At 41.5% G+C, this 27,693-nt stretch overlaps 1 protein-coding gene and 1 non-coding gene across 2 annotated transcripts in view; one reads left to right on the top strand and one right to left on the bottom strand.

Annotated features, from left to right (window-relative positions):
- The window catches only part of Ddx46 (DEAD-box helicase 46), a 54,927-nt gene extending 32,372 nt beyond the window's left edge, over positions 1 to 22,555 (top strand). Inside the window, exons 14-23 of the mRNA XM_036187857.1 lie at positions 3,426 to 3,590; positions 3,993 to 4,155; positions 5,392 to 5,585; positions 13,116 to 13,253; positions 13,639 to 13,788; positions 16,390 to 16,563; positions 17,992 to 18,210; positions 19,046 to 19,190; positions 19,719 to 19,792; positions 21,961 to 22,555. Of these exons, the coding sequence (XP_036043750.1) occupies positions 3,426 to 3,590; positions 3,993 to 4,155; positions 5,392 to 5,585; positions 13,116 to 13,253; positions 13,639 to 13,788; positions 16,390 to 16,563; positions 17,992 to 18,210; positions 19,046 to 19,190; positions 19,719 to 19,792; positions 21,961 to 22,008 (1,470 nt within the window). The 3' untranslated portion in view covers positions 22,009 to 22,555. The remainder of the gene's footprint in view (positions 1 to 3,425; positions 3,591 to 3,992; positions 4,156 to 5,391; positions 5,586 to 13,115; positions 13,254 to 13,638; positions 13,789 to 16,389; positions 16,564 to 17,991; positions 18,211 to 19,045; positions 19,191 to 19,718; positions 19,793 to 21,960) is intronic.
- On the bottom strand, positions 19,448 to 19,554 carry LOC118584900. The gene has a single exon (XR_004945077.1). It is a non-coding gene; the product is annotated as a U6 spliceosomal RNA (small nuclear RNA).
- Positions 22,556 to 27,693: the final 5,138 nt, after the last annotated feature.

Genomic DNA, 27,693 nt, shown 5'->3' on the forward strand with positions numbered 1-27,693 from the left:
GTGTAGAGACCCTGTCTCAAAAGCAGAGCCAGGCAAAAAAGCAGTGTAAGTTGTGAGTGTGCTCTCAGGCTGCATATACTTCTGGGGTGCGTAGTGAAATCCTGCCTAGGCAAAGATAGAGTGGCCGTGGAAGGTACAGCAGCAGCAGCAGAGTGGTTAGCTTTTTCCTTTAGTTCCATATAGTTCTATATCCTCCAAAGAGACATTGCCTGCCATATACTACCGTTGTATTTAGATTTAGAAACTGAATTATTCTTATTATTTTAAGTTTTACTTATTATGTATACAGTGTTTTGCCTGCATGTATGCCTGCAGGCCAGAAGAGGGCACCAGATCTCATTACAGATGGTTGTGAGCCACCATGTGGTTGCTGGGAATTGAACTCAGGACCTCTGGAAGAATAGCCCTTAACCTCTGAGCCATCTCTCCAACCCTTTTTTTTTTTGAGACAAAGTTTCACTGTGTAGCCTTAGTTATCCTGAAACTTGCTCTGTAGACAAGGCTGGCCTCGAACTCACAGAGATTTGACTGCCTCTGTCTCCCCCGTGCTGGGATTAAAGGTGTGCACCATCAACACCTGGCTAGAAACTGAATTCTAAATGAGATATGAATAGGTGGTCCTAAAAAACCAGGACTGTGGAGTACTTAACCCACCTGACAGACAGTCAAAGAAACGCAGACTAGTTAAGTTGGAGCAGAGGACTTACCGTCATGTCCGGCTCTTTACGAGCCTGTCATAGTCTTGTGAATAGAACTGGAACCAAATGGGAAGCCGAAGGGAACTGAATTGAATTTAACATGAGGAAGGGCTGAATAAGCTTTGTTTCAAGGTAAAAACTTGTTTCTTTGTCAGTGAGGAGCAGAATTGAGTAGTGTTTTTTCACCCAATATTTATATATTTATTTTGCAAATGGGTGTATGTGTGTCTGGAGAGGGGGTCTCCCACAGCACAATTGTGAAAGTCAGGTGAGAGCTTTGGGGGTCAGTTCTTTCCTTCCATGATGTGGAACCCAGGAATTGAACTCAGGCAGTCAGGATTGTTGACAAGTTCCTTCCGAGGATCGACTGAGCCAATGTTATTTTTTCTTTTCCTGTTTTAAAAATTATTACTAAAACCCGTGGAGAGGAAAATTAGAGGGAGTGATGCTTTTTGTGAACTTTATTGGTTAAAAAACACGGGGTAAGTAGGTCATTGGTGCCATGGGTACTATTTGGATATTGATAAATCACTGTGACTAATACAACTTCAGAAAGGGAGAGTTTATATTTTGGCTCTGTGATGGCTGAGTTTGAATAGGAGTAAAAAGGCAATAGTGTGCTTCTAGGCAGAAGTCTATACTGAAGAAGATAATGAAAATTGAGAATTAAAGCTCATCATTGAATGTACATCTTTCACTAAACTAAGTTGTTTAGTGACATAGGTGTTAGGTGTAGACTCTCCTTTTCCATGTATTTACGCAAATAAATTGCCTTAAACTTAAAACTTCCATGGTAAAGAATGAGCTTTTAGGCATGGGGAAATAGTGTGGTCGGTAAAATGCTTGCAAGAACCTGAGCTTAATTCCCAGAGTGCACACATAACACAAAGCCAGGTCGGGTGATGCACTTTGAACCCCATACTCGACAGTGGAGACAGAGAATCAATCCCTGGGGCTCACTGGAAAGCCAGCAGTGCCTCCTTGGTGAGTTGCATACTAGTGAGAGACCCTGTCTCAAGGGGAAGGGGAAAGGGGAGCAGCGCTGGGGGTGACAGCTGAGATTGTCCTCTGACTTCCATGCATGTCTTCTCTCGGACGTGAACACTAGTGCAATCTCTCTCTCTTACACAGACACTTACACACAGAGATACACGTTCTCTCTTTCACTCACATACACATAAAATGAGGTTTTGCTGTGGAGAATAAAACGAAGCTTTAAGCTCATAGATGGCTGATTGCTTAGTTTGCGTCCTTCATAAAACTTACTGCTTTTAGTTTTACTCAAGAAAGATGCATTTATTAACAGACATATTTCTCAGTGCTGGAAGAGATTTGAGCGTGTAGAATGAATCAGCAGACTTGAGGGCAGCAGGCATTATCAAACCTGAGGAGCGGAAGGCAAGGGGCAAAGGCTTGAGGGAAGAGAGGAGAGTGTCAGGAAAGGGACAGTCCGAGGATTCAACCTCCTTAAAGGACGTACTTGTCCTCTCTATCCCTGTCTGGCTGGGCTTTGATCATGTGAAATTAGATGAAGGTTCTGAAGTTCACTCTGTTTTTCTTTTTGATATTTTCAAGACAAGGTTTCTCTGTGTAGCCATGGCTGTCATTTTACTTTCCTTTTAAGTGACATTGATTTATACTTATTTACTGTATAGTGTGTGTACGTGGGAGCATGTAAGGGCCATGGTTCGTGTGTGTGGATGTTAGAGTACAACTTGTGGAGTTGGTTCTTCCCTCCTATCGTGTGGGGCCTGGGGATCGGGTTCAGATTGTCTGACTTGGTATCAAGTGCCTTTATTGGCTAAGTAATCTTGCCAGCCCCATTTTTCCTTTCTTTTCTTTTTTCCACTAGGTAGAGCAGGCTGGCTTCAAGCTCACAGAGATCTGCCTGCCTCTGCCTCTAGAGTGCTGGGATTAAAGGTGTGCTAGGATGAGACCATAAATATACCTGTCAGTTATACAGTCATTTTAAATATCCTGCTGTCTTACTGAGAGATTATTGTAATTTGAATGACATATCCTTGCTTCCTCCCTCTCTCCTCATTTCCTTCCTGCCTTTCCTCCCGTGTGGTTGTAGTACACATGTATGTGTGTACAGACATGTCTGGCAATCAGAGGATGCTATTGACTATTCTTCAGGAGCTGTATATCTTGTTTTTTGATGCAAGACCTGTTGTGGGGAGCCAGGGTTGCTGATTAGGCTATACTGGCTGGCCAGTAAGCTTAGAGACCTGCCTTTCTCCTCCTGCCTCGGGCTGGGTTTACAAGAGCATGCTTTCTATCTGGGTGCTAAGCTCGGGAATCAGGTCCTCATGTTTATCCCAGCACGTACTTTACACTTGCTGCCCCAGCTCAACCTGCCTGCCTTTTTTTTTTTTTTTTCCCCTTTCTTTCCGAGACAGGGTTTCTCTGTGTAGCTTTCTTTGGAGCCTGTTCTGGAACTCACTGTGTAGACCAGGTTGGGCTCAAACTCACAGAGATCTGTCTGGCTCTGCCTCCTGAGTGCTGGGGTTAAAGGCGTGTGCCCCCACCGCCCGGCTCAGCCTGCCCTTTCTTAACAAAGTGAAACTGAGAGCTGCAAACTCAGGTATAAATAAGTTCAGATTTTTTAAGAAAATGAATTAAAGTAACTGAAATAGGTCTCCAGAATTCCTTCTGCCTGATTTAAATGCTGTGTAAGTTTTTGGAGACTCACTGTATTTATGTATGCATATATTGTTTTCTCAGGTTATGCGCATTGTGGATAATGTTCGTCCTGACCGACAGACAGTTATGTTTTCAGCTACTTTCCCTAGAGCTATGGAGGCTTTGGCCCGAAGGATCCTGAGCAAGCCCATTGAAGTTCAAGTTGGAGGCAGGAGTGTGGTTTGCTCAGATGTGGAACAACAAGTGGTAGGTACTGTTGTCAGGAAATTGTCAGTTTTCCTGGTGTTATCATAGTTGTGAGATAGGTAGATAACTTCTAAAGTTAAATATTAGGCATCAGTTATAACCTTCAGTCTGTTGCCAGGTCCACAGAACTGATTTAACAAATCTCTTTTTGGTTCTTCTATCAGAATTGAGGGCTCACAGAAATATTATACATCTTTGTCTTTGATTATTAGGATTTGAGGTTAAGGGCAGAGAGAGCTGACCAGTCACCATGCTTACAGGTCCATCAGTTAAAAATCCACATTTGCCTAGCCATTTTAAAGTGTAGGAAGCTATTATTTTCTATTCATTCACTACAGATTAAACAAACATTTTTGTTTTAGGACATAGTTACATTAACTTGCTACAATGTGGTGTTTTCAGATTGTGATTGAAGAAGAAAAGAAATTCTTGAAATTACTTGAGCTTTTAGGCCATTATCAGGAGTCAGGATCTGTCATTATATTTGTGGATAAGCAGGAACATGCTGATGGTCTTCTGAAGGACTTGATGAGAGCATCTTACCCTTGCATGTCTCTTCACGGAGGTAATGTGCTTAATTTACCCACAAGTATGTCTTTAAGTATTTAGCTTGCCAAGAACTGTCTTGTGCTCTGAGTAATATTTGCTTTGTTGTCTGTAATGTAGATAGAAGAAATCTTACAGGCGTTGGACAAAATTCCACCTTTATGTAGTGCATGCTGCTGTCTATGGCTCTCCACTTGATTGCCTTGAGGTAGTGCCTCTCACTGTACCAGCTATGTTTTCTGGCCATTGGGCTGTCAGAATCTGCCTGTCTCCATGATCCAGTACCTGGGGCTTATAGGTATACGGAGACATGCCTGACTGTTGACATGGGCATTAGAGTCTTGAACTTGGGCAAGCACTGTTTCCCACTGAAGCTTCTCCCTGCCTCTTTCACCTAGAACTTTTTCATCATCCCAAATGGAAACTGTACCTGTTAAGCAATTATTCTCTATATCTCCCTTCCATCTGTCCATTATAACTAATATACTTCCATACTATCTTATGGAAATTCTTTGTATTATATATTGCAAAATAGTACATTTCCCTTCGTGTTTGGTCTGGTTCACTCAGTCCTGATGATTTTATGATTCATATTTTAACATGTATTAGATTTTCTTCTAAATGCTGGATAATATACCCTTTTGTGTATATTTACTCTCTCCCCTTGATTGACTTGTTGTTAGAGACCTGGGGTGATTCTGTAATTGACTGTTGTGTGTACTGTGAATATGACATGTGGATATCTTAACAGCTTTCAGTTCCTTTGGAGTAACGGAGTTGGTAGAGTCATAGAACTCGTACCTTAAGGTTTTTGAAAAATCATCAAATTGATCTCTCTCTCTCTTTTTTTTTTTTTTTTTTTTTTTTTTGGTTTTTCGAGATAGGGTTTCTCTGTGTAGCTTTGCACCTTTCTTGGATTTCGCTCTGTAGACCAGGCTGGCCCTGAACTCACAAAGATCTGCCTGCCTCTGCCTCCCAAGAGCTGGGACTAAAGGCGTGCGCCACCACTGCCTGGCCTCTTTCTTTTTTTTAATATTTATGTATTTATTATGTATACAGTGTTCTGTCTGCATGTATGCACAGATCTCATTACAGATGGTTGTGAGCTACTATATGGTTGCTGGGAATTGAACTCAGGACCTCTGAGCCATCTCTCCAGCCCCAAATCTGTTTTTAACTTCTGCATTTAGAACTTTCTTAGTGGAAATGGAAAATTTCAACATGTTTTTTTGTTTATCTCTGAATTTACTTGCAGGTATTGACCAATATGACAGGGACAGCATCATAAATGACTTTAAAAATGGAACCTGCAAACTCCTCGTGGCCACGTCTGTTGCTGCTCGAGGTCTAGATGTGAAACATCTGATTCTTGTAGTAAATTACAGCTGTCCCAACCATTATGAGGATTATGTGCACAGAGCTGGACGGACTGGAAGGGCAGGTAACAAAGTAAGTCTTCACAGTCATGTCTTTATTAAAGCACAGGTGTTTGGTTTCCGGAGTCGATAGCAGAGGTTATGACGATATTTTGAAAATCTAAATAGCAGAACATAATTGGATATTGTTAATCACATATGTATATGTCTCTATATTAATTTTTTTGTTGTTGTTTTTGTGTTTTTTGTTTTTTGTTTTTTTTTTTTGTTTTTTCGTTTTTTTTTTTTGTTTGTTTCTTGAGACAGGGTTTCTCTGTGTAGTTTTGGTGCCTGTCCTGGATCTCACTCTGTAGACCAGGCTGGCCTTTAACTCAGAGATCTGCCTGGCTCTGTCTTCCAAGTGCTGGGATTAAAGGTGTGTGCCACCACTGCCTGGCAATGTCTCTATATTGTTACAATTACTGGTTATGGGGCGGGAGAGATTGTGCTTTGGTTAAAACACTGGCTCTTTTTTTGCAGAGAATCTATATGTAGGCGGAGTTATCCTGTCCCAACCACCTGCTCCCAAATAGCCAGCAGCCTCTTCCCAAATAACTGACTCAGAGACTTAATATAAACTGTAAATGCTTGGCCAATAGCTCAGTCTTGTTACTAATGAGCTCTTATAACTTAACACATTTCTTTTAACCTATGCCCCCAGGCTTGATTCTATTTTGTAGACTTGTTCTCCATCTAGCTGGCGTGTCCTCTCACTCCATCCTTCTTTCATTCTCAGTTTGGCTGTCCTGCCTAACTTTATCCTGTTGAGCTATTGGCCAGTGAGCTTGTTTATTAGACCAATTATAGTGACATACATTTGCACAGTGTATAGAAGGATTATTTCACAACACCTGTGTCTGTTTACAGTATTCACATGGTGATTCACACCCATTTCTAACTACAGTTCTAGGGGATCCCAAAAGATCTGGCCTTGGTAGGCACCAGGTATATATGTGGTGCACAGACATACAGGCAAAACACCCATACACATTTAAAAACCAAAATTAAGGGTTGAGGATTTAGCTCAGTGGTAGAGCGCTTGCCTAGCAAGTGCAAGGCCCTGGGTTCAATCCTTAGCTCAAAAAAGCAAAACAAAACAAAATTAAAAAAAAAAAAACAAAATTAAGCTGGGCAGTGGTGGCATACATCTTTAATCCCAGCACTTGGGAGACAGAGGCAGGTGGATTTGTGTGAATTTGAGGCCAGCCTGGTCTACAGAGTGAGTTCCAGGACAGCCAGGGACACACAGAGAAACCTTGTCTTGAAAAACCAAAGCAAAACAAAATTAAGACTATTAGGTACCTTGGTGTTTTTTCTCAGGTAATGGTAAGCGTTTGTGTCTCTCAGGTTTACTTTGCTTTCACCTAACATTTTCTGCACATAGAAACACTTGTACATAATTCAGGATGTTCACTGCTTTTTGTTGGTTATTTTTTGTCTTGACATATATAGTCTAAAGCCATGTCTCCAGCCTTCGTAAGGCTGGGACCCTTTAATACAGTTCCTCACATTGTGGTGACACTCTAATCATAAAATCATTCGTAACTATAATTTTGCTACTGTTAGGAATCATAATGTAAATATCTGATAAGCAACTCTTACAAAGGGGTCACGACCCTCAGGTTGAGAACTACCCGTCTGAGGCCTCTTTTTGTTTTATTTGAGGGATGATACCTTGCTTTGTCAACACTATTCACAGACTGTATATGTGCCACCACACATAACAAAACAGTTTCTTTTTCCCCTTTTTTCTGTTTTACAGTGCTGGGCTATAGCAAGTGCCTCACCATTGAGCTGTGTGCCCAACCAGTTGTTCCTTTAAGAGATAATTAACTTTATGTGTGTGGGTGTTTTCCCTGCATGTATATCTGTGCACCGTGTGTGTGCGTTGCCCATGGAGGCCAGAAAGGGGTGTTCTAACTCCTGGAACTGGAGTTCAGATAGATGTGAGCTGCCATGTTGGGTGCTGGAAATTGAACCAGGTCTTCTTCAAGAGCAGACAGTGCTCTTAACCACTAGTCATTTCTCAGTCTCCCCTGCCCCCAATAATTCTTTTTGAAAGCATGAGGGTATTTTGTTGTTAGAAATATTAATAGTTATATATTTGTTTTTTGTCAGCCTTAGATGTTGTATCATGGTATAACAGTAGTACCAACAATTGCTTATGTTCCTGCCAAACTGACCGTATACTGGCAGTTGTAAGTTCTTTACGTCTGTCATTTCGTCCTCAGTATCCCAGTGAAGTAGATATGAGTTCACTTTATAGTGGAGGACCATTGAGGGACATAAAACCTGTATCTTAGGCATTGTAGCAGTAGTGCCTCCTTAACTGAGGTATTCTGAGCCTTCTGGAAACTTGTCCCATAAAAGATTAAAGAGTGAGACTAGAGAGATGGCTCAGTGGTTAAGAACACTTGCCTATTTATTTATTTATTTATTTATTTATTTATTCATTCATTTATTCATTCATGCATTCATTCATTCATTCATTCGATTTTCAAGATAGACTTTCTCTGATGTAGTTTGGTTTTGGTGCCTGTTCTGGATCTCACTCTGTAGATCAGGCTGGCCTCGAACTCACAGAGATCCACCTGCCTCTGCCTCCCCAAGTGCTGGGATTAAAGGTGTGTGCCACCGCCACCTGTCTCACTTGCTCCTCTTACGGAAAGCCCAGATTGGGTTTCCAGCACCTACATGGTGGCTCACAACTACCTGTATAACCCACTTCCAGGGGACCCTCTGTCCTCCTTGGGTTCCTGCATGCATGTGGTACACAGGCATACCTCAAATACACATACACATGAAATAAATATATCAATAATTTTTTAAAGGTTAAGGAGCAGCAAGTATGTTTTAGTGGCCACAAATACTCTCTCATCACCCCCTCTTTCTGTATGCACATGTGTGTTGATAACTGTATAAAACAGGGATTTTAGCTCATGGGAAGCATAGCGGCAGAGCCTGGACAGCAGGTGTGACTTTAGATATTCCTGAAATTAGGTTAGAGTGTCTATGAAAATGATAACCTGATGGTTTGCTCTCTTCTTTGCCCCTGTTTTCCTCTTGCCTGGACTGAAGAGTTGCTGGGGCATTTGAGCACTCACTTTCCAGACTTCCAGGAAGATGATACAACTGATTTCATTTTTGCAAAATAGTTTCAGAAGTATATAATTATGTAAAGAACATTTGTATATGAAATCAAATACAAACACACACTTTGGATCTTAAAAAACATGAGCAGAGCGTGAAGGTGTATTTCTCTAATACCAGCACTTGGGAAGCAGAGGCAGTATCAAGGCCACCTTGAGCTACAGAACTAGACTCTGACTCAAAAAACAAACCCATGGAAATGGAAAGCTATGTATGTAAACATCCTAAAACTAAGATGTTAAAAGTTGAGCATTGGGATTCATGCATGCAATCCCAGCACTCGGAAGGCTGAGGCAGGAGGCTTGCCGTTAGTTGAAGGCCAACATTGGATACAGAGTGAGACTGTCTCTAAAACACAAAAAGTAAAAGGGGCTTGATTGATGGTACAGTGATGGTGCAGTGATGGTGCAGTGGTGTGGTACAGTGGTGGTGAAGTGGTGGTGCAGTGGTGGTACAGTGGTGTGGTGCAGTGGTGGTACAGTGGTGTGGTGCAGTGGTGTGGTGCAGTGGTGGTACAGTGGTGTGGTGCAGTGGTGGTGCAGTGGTGGTGCAGTGGTGTGGTGCAGTGGTGTGGTGCAGTGGTGTGGTGCAGTGGTGGTACAGTGGTGTGGTACAGTGGTGGTGCAGTGGTGTGGTGCAGTGGTGGTACAGTGGGGTGGTGCAGTGGTGGTACAGTGGTGTGGTGCAGTGGTGTGGTGCAGTGGTGGTACAGTGGTGTGGTACAGTGGTGGTGCAGTGGTGGTGCATGGTGATGTAGTGGTGGTGCAGTGGTGGTGCAGTGATAGTAAAGTGATGGTTCAGCACTGACTGCTTACGGAGGACCCTTGGTGGGTCACAACTGTTTGTTAAAAACTTTCTAAGTTTATTTTTTATGTTTATGAATGTTTTATTTTCATGTATGTGTAGACATAGTTTCTTGTCAGCTGCCAGCCTACAAATAATGACACAGAGACTTATTAATAATTATGAAAGCTTGGCCTGTAGCATAGGCTTCTTTCTTTCTTTCTTTCTCTCTCTCTCTCTCTCTCTCTCTCTCTCTCTCTTTTTTTTTTGCTTAGGCTTCTTTCTAACTCGTTTTTTTTAATAAGTCTTTTTTTGTTTGTTAAGATTTATTTATTTATTATGTATACAGAAGAGGGAGTCAGATCTCATTACAGATGGTTGTGAGCCACCATGTGGGTGCTGGGAATTGAACTCAGGACCTCTGGAAGAGCAGTCGGTGCTCTTAAACTCTGAGCCATCTCTCCAGCCCCCCTAACTAGTTTTTAAAACTTAAATTAACCCCTTTCTATTCATCTTGTCCTGTCATGTGTTCTTTCTCTTACATCTGTACCTTCTGTTTCCTCTCCATGTCTCTTGGCTTCTTCCTTGCATAGGAATAGCCTAGATTCCTCCTCCTGCTTCTATCTGCCCGGAAGTTCCACCTATACCTCCTGCCTACCTATCTGCCATTCAGCTTTTTACACCAATCATAGCAATATACCTTTAAACAGAGTACAAATATCCCACAAGGCAAAAGAGGGCTTTGGATCCTCTAGAACTGGAGTTACAGATGGATGTGAGCTACCATGTGAGTGATTGGAATCAAACCTGGGTCCTCTGCAAGAGCAACAAGCTCTTAATTACTATCTTTTTAAAGAAGTCTTTTTAAAATTAGCATACAGAATAATGGTTCTCTTGATAATGGTTTAATATTTGTGTTCTTATTGTTCATTCTCTCCCAGTGCTTATCCCCACCCCTTGGTCTTCCTTCCGTAGCCCCTTCTGCTCTCCTCTCACCTGTTCTCTATTAACTCTTCGTTCTTCCCCTTCTTTTCTTTCTGGTATGAATTCATGTCTAAAAATTAAAATCTAGGATCCACATGTAGCCTTCCTTCCTTCCTTTCTTCCTTCCATCCATCTGTTGTTTATTTGTTTTTTGGTGTTTGTTTTTTGAGACAGGTCGATTCTTATTTTATTTAACCTAATGATTTCTTGTACCATTTTCTGTAAATGTCATGATTTAATTTTTCTTTAGGTAAATTCTGCTGTGTGCATGTACCCCATTTTCTTTATCCACTCACCTGCTGCTGCATATGCTGGTTCTATTGCTTAGCAGTTGTGAATAGTATAGTATTTTCTGTAATGTTTTCTTTTTTTTTTTTTTTTTAAGATTAATTTATTATGTATACAGTGTTCTGCCTGCATGTGTGCCTGCAGGCCAGAAGAGGGCGCCAGATCACATTACAGATGGTTGTGAGCCACCATGTGGGTGCTGGGAATTGAACTCAGGACCTTTGGAAAAGCAGGCAGTGCTCTTAACCTCTGAGCCATCTCTCGAGCCCCTGTCATGTTAATGTTAGCAGTTTTAACTGGGGTGAAATGGAACATCAAAGTAGTTTCAACTCATCTTTCCCTGATGAGGATGTTGAGCTGGAGAAATGACTCAGTCAATGTAGACCTGAGTTCAGTTACCAGAACCCATGTAAAAAGCCGATGTGTGCAACCGTGCACTTGCAGTCCCAATGCTGAGGAGGCTGACACACACACAAAGGTAGATTCCTGTGACTTGATGGCCAGCCAGCCAGCCAAGCTTACCTGACAACTCCAGGCCAGTTGGCAACCTTGTCTTTTTTCTTTTTTAGATTTATTTATTTATTATGTATATGTGGTCTGCCTGCATGCATTCCTGCAGGCCAGAAGAGGGCACCAGATCTCATTACAGGTGGTTGTGAGCCACCATGTTGTTGCTGGGAATTGAACACAGGACCCTGGAAGAGCTGCCAGTTCCCATAACCTCTGAGCCATCTGCCCAGCCTGGGAAGCTGTCATAAATAGGGTGGGCAGCACCTGAGGATAGATGCCCAAGGGTATCCTCTTGATCCACATATATGCATGTCCTCTCAACATGCATATACACACAAAAAGTAAAGAATAAAATGACATTAGATTGTTAACTTGTTATGTGTGGTGCTCTCCAGAAGATATCTCCAGAAGCAGAGTTATGTCCTACCTCCCAAACCAGGTTTATTTGTCTCAAAGTGTCCCCCAAAGCTTCCTGTCCAGGAATGGACTGGCCTATAACTGACATGAGGAACGAGAACAGTGAGACAGCAGGAGAGTAGAACAATATCTAAAAGGATATCTTCTCCAACAGAGGTTACTGTTGCTTAGTCCTTAAAGTAAAGAGCCTGTGGTGGAGGGAATGCAGACGTTCATCCATGGGGTGGCCTAGAGGACTCTGAATTGGGAGCTGCAGACAACTGCCTCAGCCTCCCCAGTGTCTGTTGGCTGTTTGCAAGGGCTCAGTTTAATGGTGTCTATCTGCCTACTGCTTTTTGTTCTTTTTTTAAAATTAAAAAAATTTTTTATTCATTTTCTATACCAACCACAGATCCCCCTCTCATCCCTCCTCCCCCTGCCCCCCTTGTCCCCCATCCCCCCTCTCCCTGCCCCCCACTTGTCCCCATCCCCTCCTCTCCCTGCCCCCCACTTGTCTCCCATCCCCTCCTCTCCCTGCCCCCCACTTGTTCCCCATCCCCTCCTCTCCCTGTCCCCCCACTTGTCCCCCACCCCCCTCCCCCTGCCCCCCACTTGTCCCCCATCCCCTCCTCCCCCTGCCCTCCCTTGTCCCCCACCCCTCCTCCAAAAGGGTAAGTCCTCCTACTCAAGGCAGCCTCCCCAGCCCGTGTCCTGTTTGGTAGTGCTATGTTGGATTTTCTCTCTCCCTTCAGCTTCTCCATAATTCCTGACCTCAGATTATGCAAGAGAGCCATAGTGATGAACAGACATGTGGACAAAACAGAATAGAAAGCCCAGAAATACACCTCAGCCTTAACCATATCATGTTTCAAGGAGATGTAAAAAATCTACATGGAACTAAAGACAGAATTATGAAATATGAATAATTGTTCTTTTTAGCATTGCTTTGGCTACTTGCTGTCTTCTGTGCTTCTGTTTGAATTTTAAGATTGTTTTTCTTAGTTCAAAAATGAATGTCTCTGGAATTTTCTGCATATTACATTGACTCTATGGATCACTTCTCAGTGATACAGCAATGTCACACTATTAATCCTTGTCAGTAGCTACAGGTCTTTCCATCTTGTAGTGTCTTCTTCAGTTTCTTTCTTTAGAGACAGGAACCATGCACCTTAGGTGGGCCTGGAATATGTTGTGTAGCTGCCTCCACTTGTGTGGTGTGCTGGGCAAGCACCGCTGACAGAACACTTCCTCAGTGTCTTAATGTTCTCCTTCTAGAAGTCTTGGCCTCCTTGGTCAGGTTTATTTCTAGACTTTTTTGTTTTGAAGCTTCTGTGAAGGAGGTATTCCTCATTTTCTTGTCAGTAAGTTTGTTATTGGTTTGTCCCAAAGGTACTGGGTTTTGTGTGTTGATTTTGAGTCATCTTGTCTCATTCTGCTTCCTCATTTTCATTAGGGTTATGCCTACACTTTCATCACAGAGGATCAAGCTCGCTATGCTGGTGACATCATTAAAGCTCTTGAATTGTCAGGGACGGCAGTGCCTCCTGACCTGGAAAAACTCTGGAGTGACTTCAAAGACCAGCAGAAAGCAGTGAGTCTTTGAACTTCCTTATCTGAGTCATTAATAAGACTGGAGAACACTTGGATATTTTGGTAACTGGGTTTACTTACATCTTTTTTGTTTTTATGGTTTCTTGGGCAGGGTATTTCTATGTAGGTCTGGCTGTCTTCGAACTTGTTATATAAACCAAGCTGGCCTCAAATTTTGAGATTTATCTGTTTCTGCCTCCTGAGTGCTAATATTAAGGGTGCATGTCCAACCACTTACATATATTTAGAAGGAAAAATAGTGAAAATAGAATCTTTTCTTTTGTTTAAACTTTGTCATGTTTTTGTTAAGTTGGTATATTCTACTTTGAAAATATTTAACAGTGTTTACTCTAAAAATTAACTTTGTTAACTTTTTTTCTTAAAAGGAAGGAAAAATTATTAAAAAGAGTAGTGGTTTCTCTGGCAAGGGATTCAAGTTCGATGAAACAGAACAGGCTTTAGCTAACGAGAGGAAGAAGTTACAGAAAGCTGCTCTTGGCCTGCAAGATTCCGATGATGAGGATGCTGCCGTTGATGTAAGTATCGGAGGTCTCTGTGTGTGTGTGTGTCATGGGAAGTATATGAAACCTGTTTAACTTTATTTAATCCAGGAGTTTTCCAGCATACTTATTCATAGAAAATATTTTACACATCATAGTAAACTATCCCAAGCTGGATGTGGTCATACATGACTTTATTCCAGTTACTCAGAAGGCTGTGGTAGTAGTGACCCCAGAGTATCAGGTCAGCCTGGGCAACACAGCAAACTTTCTCATATAACCACAGATGACCTCTGCTGAGAACATAGTCTTTTAAGTGTACTCAGCCTGACCGTGCTGTTGAGAACATTGAAATGAGTGGAAGGTATTGGTCCAGGACCACACTGAACACAGACAGGGCAGGTCTCCTGTCAACTGTAGGCCATTTCTTTCTGGTGTACCACACTAGCGAAATAAAATTGCTGTGTGGTTATGTGTTTACCTTGTAGTGAGTGAGCTCAAAAGTTAGTAGGTTGGAGCTGGGCATGGTAGCATGCTTAGCACTCAGGAGTCAGAAGAGTCCCTTTGAGTGTCATGGTACTGTGGTCTACATAGTAAGCTGCAGGCTAGCCAGGGCTACATAGTGAGACCCTGTCTCAAAAAGAACAAAAACAAAAAGTGATGATGATCAGGTCATTAAATCTACCCTACTTTTAAGGGGAAAGGCACTCAGCTTTAAACATGTTTTAAAAACCATCTGTCACACACATGATACACATGCACACAAAACAAATACAAATGTGATTTTTGTTTGTTTGTTTTTTTGAGGCAGGGTTTCTCTGTGTAGCCCTGGGGAGACGTGTGCCACTGCCGCCTGGCCTATTTACTAAGATTTTTAAAAAACGTGTGCTGTTTAATTTAAAACAACCTCATACAGTTAAATGTACAGTTCAAATACCCTCACCATAAAAACTATTTGATAACTATAACCCTGTAAGGGAAAATGTGTGTTTTTTAAAAAGAGGCTAAATTAAGACCATTTCATTGGACATGCTTTCTAAATTAATCTAATTTAAGTCCAACAAGCTTTTCCTACATCTGAGACCGAGAAGATAAAGCCCAGGACATCTGATCTGGTCTCTTGAAGGAAGTTGTGTGACTCTCATTTGGGCAGAGCAGTCCTTTTTGTTAACTAATTCTGTGTGCACATGTGTGTGGTACATGTACCATGGCATGTATATGGAGGTCCGAGGACAGTATTGGTGACTCAGTTCTGTCCTCCTGTACAAACTCAGGTCAGCAGGCTTACATGGCAAGTGCCTTTACTCCAGAGCCATCTCTCCAGCTAGTGCTCTGTTTCTGTTGGGTTTTGAGGTGTGTTACCAAGCTATCTTTAGAGACGAGGGAGCTGATGAGATGGCTCAGATAAAGTGCTTGCCATATACCTGGCCATGTATTGTCCTTTGAGACACACACACACACACACACACACACACACACACACACACACAGTTAATATCTTCTTGTTTAATGATAGTGTAGGTAATGACACTAGGGTTCATGTGACTGTGGAGAATTGAAAGCTTCATTGTTGTTCTTCCTCATCCCTTCTCCTTGTTGGTTTGGCAGGTTGTTGTTCTGTAGTCTACCCTGATCTCCAGCTGTCGGTCCTCCTATCTGGAGTGCTGGGGTTAGAAGTCTGTGTCACTATGCTAACGCGCCGCGGTCTCCTTCATTCAGAAGAAGGGGCTAGGGGTGTGGCTCAGTTAGCAGAGTGCTTGCTGCCATACAGGAGTCTGCTGTGATCTCCAGCAGTGCAGGAACCCAGCATGGTGCTGCAAGCCTGTGGTCCCAGCCCTGGAAGAGGGAGCCTGAGAATCAGGGGTTTGAGATCAGAGCTGAAGAGATGACTCAGTAGTTTAGAGCACTTGTTGCTCTTCTAGAGGACCCAGGTTCAATTCCTCCAGCACCTACATGATGGCTTACAACCAGGGGAACCAAAGTCCCCTTCTGACCTCCTCAGGCACCAAGCATGTACACGGTACATATACATGCAAGCAGGTAAAACATACATAAAATAAAATGAATAAATGAAAGAAAACCAGTTATGCAGTGAGTTTGAGGTCAGACTGAGCTACATGACACCTTGTCTCAGAAGAAGAAGAAGAATCCTCGTTTTTGGAGTTGGGGGTAGGAGTCCTGACTCAGGAACATACTGATCATTCATCCTGAGAATCACTGGCCTTGAGTTATAACCCTAACTTCCTTCATTATAAAATAATTTGGGCTTGGTGCCTGAGTCCTGGAATAGTTCAGTGCATCATTTGTACTGCTCTGGCTTGAGAGCCTGTGTTTCCTCATTGACAAGATTGGGATGAATTTTCTGTGCCTCTCAAAAAGTCTGATTTAGCAAATCTTGTAGCATGGTGTATTTCTTTCTTTCTTTCTTCTTTTAATTTCTTCCCATTACAGACAGTAGATTTTTGAAAGAAAAGTCAGTGAAGAGATGTTTCTTTTTCTGTTGATCCATGTATTTGAATTTATGTAAATTTAACTAATTCTAGCCTTTTGTGGAAACATTTCTTTTTTTGTGTAGATACAACTAAGTTAATATTTCTAACCCAGTACGTACTAATCCTTGGTTTTCCCCTGGTCTAGATTGATGAACAGATTGAAAGCATGTTTAATTCAAAGAAGAGAGTAAAAGACATGGCTGCACCCGGCACATCTAGTGTGCCTGCCCCAACTGCAGGCAATGCTGAGAAGCTAGAGATCGCCAAGAGGTTGGCTCTTCGGATCAACGCTCAGAAGAACCTGGGCATCGAGTCTCAGGTATTAAGTAATTTGTTCCGAGTCTTAGTCATTGTTCTTGTTGCAGTGACATGAGACTCTTGAGAATGATGATGCAAAATGGTAGGGTTTCTTGTAGTCTAGTCTGGCCTTGAACCTCTGTGTAGCCAAGGAGGACCCTCTCCTGATCCTTCTGTCTCTGCTTCCCATGTGCCAAGATAACCAGAGTGCTCCTGGACACTGTGCTCCCAGACACCACTTTCATTGTAGCTCCTTTCCAGGAGCACAGTGAACAAGTGTTGTTAGAAAACAAGTTTTCAAGAATACAATCGTGCTCCATATGGGAATCTTTTTTGATGTTTGTCTTCAGAAGATCTCTCTTTTTGTAGAAACCTGTTAGGCGTGTGAGACATGCATAGCTCTTATAGAGCAGATGAGCACCCTGATCCAGAATACTCCATAATCTGAAACTTTTTCTTTGGTGACCTGATGTTGAATTTTTTTTTTTCCTTTTGGTTTTTCAAGATGAGGGTTTTTCTGTGTATGTAGCCCTGGCTGTCCAGGAGCTGTCTCTGTGGACTAAACCTCGAACTCAGAGATTCACCTGCCTCTGCCTCCTGAATTCTGGGATTAAAAACATGTGCCACTACTTCTCAATATGTTTTGGATTATTCTCTGTCCTGCTGTAATATTTAAAAATTTAAACCCTGAGGTGCTTCTGTCCCAAAGCATTCTGGGTAAGAGATCTCCAGCTTGTACTGTATTTTCTTACTACCAAAATTGAAAAAGTGTGATTCTTTTCTTTCCTAATCTGTTTCATTGGGTGGGTTTATTGGCTACAGAAGCAGTGCTAGGATTAAAGGCTTGCACCACCACCACTCAGCTGAGGTTTTGGTTTTTAAACATGGGGTCTCTGTTCTCTGGCCGACCTAGAGCTGGCAATCACTTCCTTTCCTGTACCTCCTGAGGGTTGGGATTACAGGAGTGTGCCATCATGCCTGACACTGTTGACTTTTAAGTAAAACAGAATTTTCATGACATGCCCAAAGGATGAGTTAACTAATAATTTATTGAGTATTTGGATGCTTCACTGTGGGTGGGGGAGGGCTCAGTGATGCAGCACAGGCATTTTAATCAAGTAGAAATGCCTAGTAGTCACCGGTATGTGCTTTTAGAAGAACTCTGTTATGTACTTTGTACTGCGAGTTAGCTAATGATCCATGTCTGTGGTGCAGTAATCCATGGTAGGCCATTGACTGTCCCTCAGTTTTCTCATCAGGACGAGAGGAAAGTGACAGTATCAGTTATGGACTTACACTGATCAGTCACATGTGTGAGGGATTGCATTAGAAAGATACTTCCTGTTTATTAGGCTGAATTAGTGGCTTTGGGGAGAATCATTATGGGAAGGTCCTGGCCCCTAGCTCTGTCTGCAGCTGAGGTTTAACTGGAGGTTTTCTTAAACCGCAGGATGTGATGCAGCAAGCCACCAATGCCATCCTCAGAGGGGGCACCATTCTGGCTCCCACGGTGTCTGCGAAAACCATTGCAGAACAGCTTGCTGAAAAGATCAATGCTAAGCTCAACTACGTGCCTTTGGAGAAACAGGAAGAGGAGAGACAGGAGGGTGGCCAGAGCGAATCTTTCAAGAGATATGAGGAAGAATTAGAAATTAATGACTTCCCACAGGCAAGTAACAGATAGAAAAGTGTTTATATTTTGAGGTAGAAGTGCTTCTTCTGGAACAGAATCCCTTCCTTAAAGCACACAAATTGTTAGGTCTTTGTTGTTCTGTCTTGGTATATTTTATTTTATTTTATTTATTTTATGTTATTTTATTAAATTTTGAGATAGGGCTTCATAGTACAGCCTGGCCTCAAATTCTATGTGTAACTAAGGATGAACTTAATGCCTGACCCTCTTACCTCTCAGGTGCTGGGAAGACAGGTGTGCATCACCACACCTGTCTCTATTGGTTTATTTTTTCAGTACTAGAGAGAGAACCTAGGACTTGATACATGCCAGGCAAGTACTTTAGTACTTCTCTGTACCTCCAGCCCCTGAAATAGGATTATTTGTAAGTGAACATTAATGGCTTGGCTTTTACCTATATAAGGGAGATAGTAATACACATTGAATCTATAATCTCTGTGTAGTCCTGGCTATCCTGGAATTCCGCATGTCAGGCTGGCCTTGAACTCAGGAGATCCACCTGCCTCTGCCTCCTTAGTGCTGGGATTAAAGGTGTGTGCCACCACTGCCCAGTGAAAAATCTTCTTTTTTCACCCAGAATTTTAGACCAGTTGTGTGATGTCATGTATTGGGGTGAGTGAGGCACAGTTGTTAGGATGGGCATCAGACGACAGCTTGCAGGAGTGGGTTTTCTCCTTCTACCAGGCAGGTTCCAGGTTTTGAACTCAGGTCATTAGCCTGGGCATCGGGAGCCTTTATCTGCCGAGCCATCTCACCTGCCCTCAACTCAGATTTCTGTGTTGTGATTTGATTCTGCAAACCTTTGTTTTAGACGGCACGGTGGAAGGTCACCTCCAAGGAGGCCCTACAGAGGATCAGTGAGTACTCTGAAGCTGCCATCACAATCAGAGGAACCTACTTCCCTCCTGGCAAAGAGCCCAAAGAAGGAGAGCGCAAGATTTACTTGGCCATTGAGAGTACGTGCTGTTGCTTTTGTGTGGAGCTTGAGTTAGACCATTGGTGTAGATGTAACACGGGTCAGTCAGTGTGAAGTTGATAGTAGGAAAGACTGAAATTAGGGACATCTCTAAGAAATATATGATCATGTATCACTCGAGGTCTTTGAAGTTCAGTAACCAGATAGATAGAAAGCTGAATAGATCTGTTTAGGGGATTTAAGTTGAAAAACCTTCTAAAGAAAGTATGAATTTTAAGGACATGCATTTTCCTTTTTTTAAATACTGGACACGTGATGGTTGTGCGTGTCATCCTTGTGCAGGGGTCATGCTCATCTTCTCTGCATCCTTTGTAATTCAGTGCATGTGCTGTCCAAGTGAGCACAGGACTGACCCCACTGCAAGTCAAGTTAGGAAGTAGACCGCTGTACTAGTTCACTAGCCTGGCAGGCAGCGCATTCCCTAACATCACTTGAGGTGTGGCTGGGCCTCCTTACAGGGCAGAAGTAGCCAGTGTAGTTAACCGTATATTTTCTATTCAATTTTCAGGTGCCAATGAACTGGCTGTGCAGAAAGCAAAGGCAGAAATCACCAGGCTCATAAAAGAAGAGCTGATCCGACTGGTAAGTGAAACAAACCCTCAGGCCTCATTTGTTGTAGTGACTGTTCATTGCATTTAATACAAGCAGGCATAGAAATCATAAACGCCTGTCTTGCTAGCTGGTCACCTATTAGCCCAGCAGTTTGGGACTTGGAAGCAGCTGAGTTTCAGGGCCAGCCTGGTGGGACTTGAAACCCTGTCCCAACACAGAAATATATCTTTTTTCTTTTTTAACAATTGTTTATTATGTATACACTATTCTGCCTGAATGTATGCTTGCTCGCCAGAAGAAGGCATCAGATCTCATTATAGATGGTTCTGAGCCACCATGTGGTTGCTGGGAATTGAACTCAGGATCTCTGGAAGAGCAGCCAGTGCTCTTAACCTCTGAAACATTTCTCCAGCCCCACATAAGTGTATCATGATGGATTTTTAGAGTAGGCACTTCAGTGTAGTCACTATCTAAATGAAGAAATGCAGACCATTTCTCCATCTAGAAGCTTGGCCTCTGGCTTTCCATGTCACTGTTCATCCCCCTCAGATAGAGACATATTGTGACTATAAATTTGGAGATTGGTTTTATGTGTTTTCACCTCTGTGTGGTGGACTATATGCTGTCTCTTCTGTATATCTCAGTATTATATTGAGGAGGCTATCTATATATTGCAGGTAGCCTTTTTATGCCTGTGTGCTATTTAATTGCTTAAATTAAATATGTATTATTAAATGGAATTAAATAAGTTAACACATATTGAACTTGAGGATATTCTGCTTTTGTGAATAACATTTCTATGAACCTTTTTCCTTGACTTTTTGCTATACATTAATACATTTCTTTATTGAATATACACTTTGGAATAGAAATTCTGTTTATAAATTCTATACGGTTTATCTTTTTGGTAGGTGTTACCACATTGTTTTGCAAAATCATTTACCAGTTCTCACTCATTAGAGCAACTGGAAATGCCACACCTCTAGTGTAGTCAGTATTTCACAGTTTAGGCAGTAAGTTAATTTTGGGAAAAGAACAGCCTGCTAAAGATAACCTCTTTAAAGGGACCACAAGGGATGGAGAGATGGCCCAGTGGTTAAGAGCATTGGCTGCTCTTCCAAAGGTTCTGAGTTCAATTCCCATCAACCACATGGTGGCTCACAACCATCTATAATGAGATCTGGTGCCCTCTTCTGGCCTGTAGGCACACATGCAAATGGAACACTGTATACATAATAAATAAATAAATCTTAAAAAAAAAAAAAAAAAAAAGGACCACAGATACGTCACTGACCTTAAGTACCAGGTATGAGCTGTAAACTCTCCATACAGCGCTGCTTTGGAAGGAAGTCAGGAAGTTTGGTTGGTTATCTAAGGATAGATGAGGGAGAGGGGTTCTGAAATTCCATTTATACTGCATAGAATTTGGGGGGGGGTGTTTAACAATTTTTTTTTTCTTTTTCTTTTCTTTTCTTTTCTTTTTTTTTTTTTTTAGCTGAGGATTGAACCCAGGGCCTTGGGCTTGCTAGGCACTGAGCTAAATCCCCAACCCTTAACACTTTTTGTTAACAATTTATTTTTTATTTTATGTGCATTGGTGTTTTGCCTCACATGTATGCCTGTGTGAGGTGTCAGATACCCTGGAACTGGAGGTACAGACAGTTCTGAGCTGTCATGTGGATCCTGGGATCCTTTGGGAGAGTGGCCAGTGCTCTTAACTGCTGAGCCATCTTTCTAGCCCAGGGAAATAGTTTTTTAAAAAGAGGGTATACAAAACAAGAGAGAAAATATAAACAAGCTTTAAGTCAAGGACTTCAAGCCAAGTCTGGTGACTCATTCCTGAAACCCCAGCACTTGGAAGGCTGGGGAAGAGGATTTCATAAATTCAGGGCTTTCCTGGGCTATTGAGTGTGATCTTGTCTCAAAAACTACTAATAATATAGTAGTGTACAAGGGTCTCAAGATTATTTCACCAAAGAGTAATAGAAAAAAAACTATGCTTCGAGACCGCAGAGGTATCAGGGAAGGCGAGGGAGGGGTGAATTCATTATTGAGCCATTCCTCTGCCTCCACCTCTGCCTTTTTATTTTGGCTATCTGATGGTTTTACAAATTGCTAACAGAAGATGATCTCAAACATTCAGTTTTTTGTTTGTGTGCGCTTTTTCTAACTTTCTTTCTTTTATTTTTTAATCATAGCAAAATTCGTATCAACCAACAAATAAAGGACGATACAAAGTATTATAAACACCTCGGAGCCACTTTGTACCTGTGCTGGTCTGTGAAGTTTACAGTGTATTGTAAAGTAAGACTTTGAAAATTCTGTCTTGCTTCTTTTTTAAATATAAGAAACCAGTGTTTGTTACAGAAGTTGTCTGTCAGTAAGTACTGCCCCACACTGATCCAAACTCCACTTCAATCAGACCTGTTTTCAGAGTGTGATGTTCTTAGTGTAAATGTTAGATACCAATACTTTAAATGTCTGGAAACATTGGGGTTTTGTGTTGAATGTAGTAATAAAGAATGTCAGTCACTAAGGGGCCACTGCAGTACCTCTCTTTCACTGAAATTGTGATGTGATCAGCTCCTAAGAAAAGAGAGAAGTCTTGTCATATTTTATTGCCACCTTTCAAGCTTAAATCTTATTTGACTGAATGGAACATGTGAACTGGATCTAAGAACATTGTAGTAGATGTTTACAAAATAGGTTCAGAGTTTTTTAATTTATCTTCAGAAATAAGTAGTAGTTGGTTTGCCTTTGGTTTTGTAAAATTAAACATAAGCAGCACTCTGGGATTTTTGCATTTCTTTCCCTTTTCTTCCCCATTTGAGAGAGTCCTTGTTTAGCTCAGGCTGGCCTTGAACTTGTGACCCTCTTGCATCTTGCCTTTGTAGTGCTTGGGATCAACACGCTCAGCTTCCCACTTCTTTCCACTTCAATAGTGCTCTTATTCAGGACGGATGGTTCTCAACCTCTGACTGCCTAAGTGCTAATTCGTTTCTTGCCTACTTTTAGAGAAGGTGATTGTGGCCAATACATACTAAATATTTTTCCTTTTCCTCTAAAGTGTTTCTTTAGACATGTATATTATGGTACATAGAAACACCTTATTACTTCTAATCTAATTTCCCTTCAGGATGGTTGAGTAGGTTGTGAATTTTTCCCTCTTAAAACAAAGCAGGTATGAATGCCTGTCATCCTAGCACCCAAGAGGCAGGGGCAGAAAGATCATGAATTTGAGGCCATCTAGGGCTTACATAAAGAAGCCTTACAGAAGGCAGAGGCAGGCAGATTTCTGGGAGTTCATGGTCAGTGGTCAGCCTCATTTACAGAACTAATTCCAGGACAGCCAAGGCTGCACAAAGAAACCCTGTCTTGAAAAACCAAAAAAAAAAAAAAAAAAAAAAAAAACAACAACAACAACAAACAAGGCTGAGGATAGAGGTCAGTGAGGATATAGGTCAGTGGTAATAAATGCACTTTCCTAAGCATTGCCCAAGGTCTCACCCAAGGAAAAAAACCAACATTTTTGTTAAGTGCTGGTACTTAGGCAGATGAAATGACTTGTGGGTAAGGTTCTTTCTACCAAGTTTGGCCACCTGAATTCAATCAATCCTGTGATCCACTTAGCAGGAAGTGTAAGCTCTTCTTTGATAAACATTATGTATGGGTATGTACATATGCACATGCTCACACACACACAGATGTAGTAAAAGAAACAAATTACATTAAATACTGGTATTTAAGTTACAGACTCTCTTAGTAAAATTTAGTGCACAAAAACTCAAGAATTATACTTTAGAGCCTTTGGGGTCTGATTCTGAATGGTATGATTGGATTACTTAAAACTACTTTCAAGACTCCCAATACATGAAAACTTCATATTGTCATTAGAGGGGGGAAAAAAAAGCTTTATCAGCTATTAAATAAATATTTACTTAAGAGATAGAAAAGTTCTTTAAGCATTCTTGATTTATACCAGGTATGGTGGTCCACACTTGTAATCCCAGCCTTCAGGAGGCAGGGGCAGGATGATCCCTGGGTTCAAGACCAACCTGTTCTACATTGTGAGTTTCAGGCCAGCCAGTACTACACAGTGAGACCGTGTCTTATAAAAAGAGAACAAATATATATGTATATATTCTTGATTTAGAAGTTTTAAAGTCAGAGTATACTAGAGTTGTTAAAAGAAATACTTTCAAAGCTAGAGAGGTGATCCACTGATTAAGAGCGCTTGGTGCTCTTGTAGAGAACCCAGGTTCAGTTCCCGTACCCACATGGCAGCTAATAGTTATCTGTCATTCTAGTGAATAAATCTAAAGAACAATCACAATTTTTAACATAGTTAATAGCCGTGTTAACAGATGAGTATTCTGTTTGTTAAGTATATTTGTACTGGAAAGGTAAAATGGAATTGGGAAATGTTTTTAGACCTTCACATACCCAGCTACTTCTCTTGGAGGAAAATACCTGTAACCATATAATGAAACAAAACTTTACACTAGAATTCTGGTCATCAGTGCTTACTGCCTTAGTTATTTATCACCCAGGTGTAGTTTGTTACTTTACAAAACATATGGCAGTCACACTAGTTCAATGGTGCTTCCTGAAACTCACTGGATCCCTTTGAGACTCAGAAGTTACATTATTTCAAATTTTCTGTTTGTGGATCTAGTTGTGAAGAAACACTGGTAGTATTTTGTTTTGAAATGAACTATTGCTCAGTACATTTTTTTAGTGTCAACACTGACTGATTTTTAAAGTTTCAATAATGTACAGATTTTGTTTTTTAATGCAATATCAATATTTGCTGAAGCTCTCTAAATTCCTTACAGAATAAAGTTAATTCAGTCTGCATTGGTCTCAGATTATCTTTCCTTGAATACTTTGTGTTTTGCTTTTTCTCTAGTCTTTTTTTAAATTGTAGACATCTAAGAGAAGTATTATTGTTAATGTATCTTTTTGCATTTTTTTGAGTTTAACTGTGTAACACAGGTTGACCTGGAACTTGCTTTGTACACCAGGCTGGCCTTGAACTCACAGAGATCTTCCTGCTTCTGCCTCCCAAGTGCTGGGGGGGCATACATAGTGTGCATCTTTTAAATAAGTGTTTCTTAAATTATTAGACAGAAAAGTTCTTTAAGAATTCTTGACTTAAACCAAATGTGGTGGCATACACATGTAACCCCAGCCCTCGGGAGGCAGAGGCAGGATGGTCACTGAGTTTGTCAATTTTGCCAGACCTATATAATCTTTTTAAAAAAATACTCTTTTTGTTTGTTTGTTAGACCAGGCTGGCATCAAACTCAAAGATTCACCTGCCTCTGCCTCCTGAGTGTTGGGATTAATAGAGTTCACTACCACTGCTGAGCTACACATTACTTTTTTTGTTTATTTTTTTGAGACAGGGTTTCTCTGTGTAGTTTTGGAGCCTATCCTAGAACTCACTTTGTAGATCAGGCTGGCCTCAAACTCACATAGATCCGCCTGGCTCTGCCTCTGCCTCCTGAGATTAAAGGGGTGCACCACCACCACCACCACCACCTCCCAGCCTTTTCTTGTTTTTTCAGGACAAGGTTTCTCTGTTCTCATATTTTATTATTCTTAAAAAAATGTGTAACACAAATTCTAAATGGCCTTTTAATAAAAATCCCCAGTGCAAGATTCCGCTGAAAGATCAGAGAAACAGAGCAAGCCACAGCCATCACCTCTACCTCACCAATTCCTCAGCCTGAAAGAGCCTAAGCTGATAGGCCTCTAGCTGAAAGGGACACTTCTGCCGAAAAGCCTAGCCAAAAGGCTAAAGGCCAAAAGGGCTTCCTCAGTTTAAAAGGCTTCTAGTTCCTGTCTCCTCTAACCTTATATACCTTTCTCTGCCCACCATATCACTTCCTATCTCAGCTTCAATGCTGGGATTAAAGAAGTGTGACTCCTAAGTATTAGGAGTAAAAGCATGCGTGTTTCCCAGTACTGGGATTAAAGGTGTGTGCCACCATTGCCTGGCTCTGTTTCTCTCCTAGACTGAGTCAATCTCATGTAATCCATGGTGGCCTTGAACCCACAGAGATCCAGACGGATCTGCCTCCTGACCTCTGCCTCCTGAGTGCTAGGATTAAAGGTGTGTACCACCACTGCCTGGCCTCTATGTTTAATCTAGTGGCTTGTTCTGTCCTCTGATCTTCAGGCATGTTATGTTAGGGTACCCAATATATCACCACAAAAGTAGTTTCATAACTGTGCCAGATATGAAACTTTGATAAGATACAAACCTTACTATTGATAAGACACAAGCTTTAGAAAGACTTTCTACTGATAAGATACATAAAGACAGAGAGACTTACTAATGAAAATGAGAAAAATTTGATTGATACAAGCTTTAGAAGGACCTACTAATGAAAAAAAAACATTCAGACACAGACAGAGGAATTTAGAGAAGAACCAACTAACTGCACCGCTGCATGATAAAACTGAAAAGATGTCGTCCAAGGTTATTGTATTAGAAAACCACCTTAGTGTATCCAGTTACTATATAAGGACAACTAGCAGACAATAGGAACCTGCAATGTTATGAAGAAAGTAATGTGATCCTTTAGAAATATTAGATTTGAGGAGATTTAAGGAAGCATTCATTTCATTTGGTATTCATTCACTCTGTGTGAAGCAGATGTTAAATTTTTGGGCAATTCAGAATAGGATTATCCCCCAAGACTGAAAAGATGTAGCTACAGCAATATTGGAAGCTGGTCCTCAGTTACAATGGCGAACATGGTGGAAAGAGTAAGCTAGGGTCATAGAACAATGAAATAGGGCTGGAAGTATTGATATTTCCCAAGATTAGTTTCTAGGTGAGGGCCAATAAGCTGAGTTGCAAAGGCAGTTTGAATTTGATGATCGCTCCTTGGCCTTATGCCATTTAGCAGCTGTAAATGCTTGGGACAAGGTTGAAGAATCAGGAAAGAGGTCTGAATCGCTTATTAAAATTATACAAGTCTCAGCTGGGTGGTTGTGGCGCATGCCTTTGATCCTAGCACTTAGGAGGCAGAGCCAGGTGGATCTCTGTGAGTTCGAGGCCAGCCCAGTCTACAGAGCAAGATCCAGGACAGGCACCAAAACTACATGGGGAAAACCTGTCTTGAAAAACAACAACAACAACAACAACAAAAAATTATACAAGTACTAAGAGAAGCACTCACTGATTTTTCACAAAGATTGAGCTCAGGTGTAAATACCATGATATCAGATCCACAAGTCAGATGAATATTAATTGAATCTTTGCTATTTGAAAATGCTAATTCAAAATGTAAAAGGGTGATTTGACCCTTAAAGGCAAGATCTGCATGCTGTGAATATAACTCTATAAATAAAATGCTGATTGGCCAGCAGGAAGTATAGGCAGGACAAACAGAGAAGAGAATTCTGGGAAGTGGAAGGTTGAGACATAGAGATGCTGCCAGCTGCCATGATGAGAAGCAGATGTTAAGATAGCAGTAAGCCACAAGCCACGTGGCAACTTACAGACTAATAGATAAGGGTTAATTTAAGATATAAGTGAGGTAGCTGTGGTTTGTTCTGCTTCTCTGATCTTCCAGCATTCACCCCATATAACTGGCCTCAGGTTTGTTCTTATTAATAAGACCTGTTAAGAATCCTGCTACATCTGGCACCCAATGTTCGTGATACAAATTCAGGAAAAAGCCTCTTGCCTGTGACCGGTTGTGATGGCACATGCCAGTAGGATTTACAGAGGCAGAAGGATCCCGAGTTTGAGGCCAGCCTGGGAAGCTTGCTAAGGAGAAGCTTCGGCGGGGACCCAGCCAGAAACAGTGGCAGTGGGACCATGGAGGCAGTGATTGCTACTCCGAGTTGCAGGCTCCTTTTCATTGTGTTGGTGGGACAAAGGGTTTACCGCTGTTTGTTCAGAGAAGAATTGC

The sequence above is a fragment of the Onychomys torridus genome, chromosome 5 (genome assembly GCF_903995425.1).
Source record: "Onychomys torridus chromosome 5, mOncTor1.1, whole genome shotgun sequence".
Classification (NCBI taxonomy): Eukaryota; Metazoa; Chordata; class Mammalia; order Rodentia; family Cricetidae; genus Onychomys; species Onychomys torridus.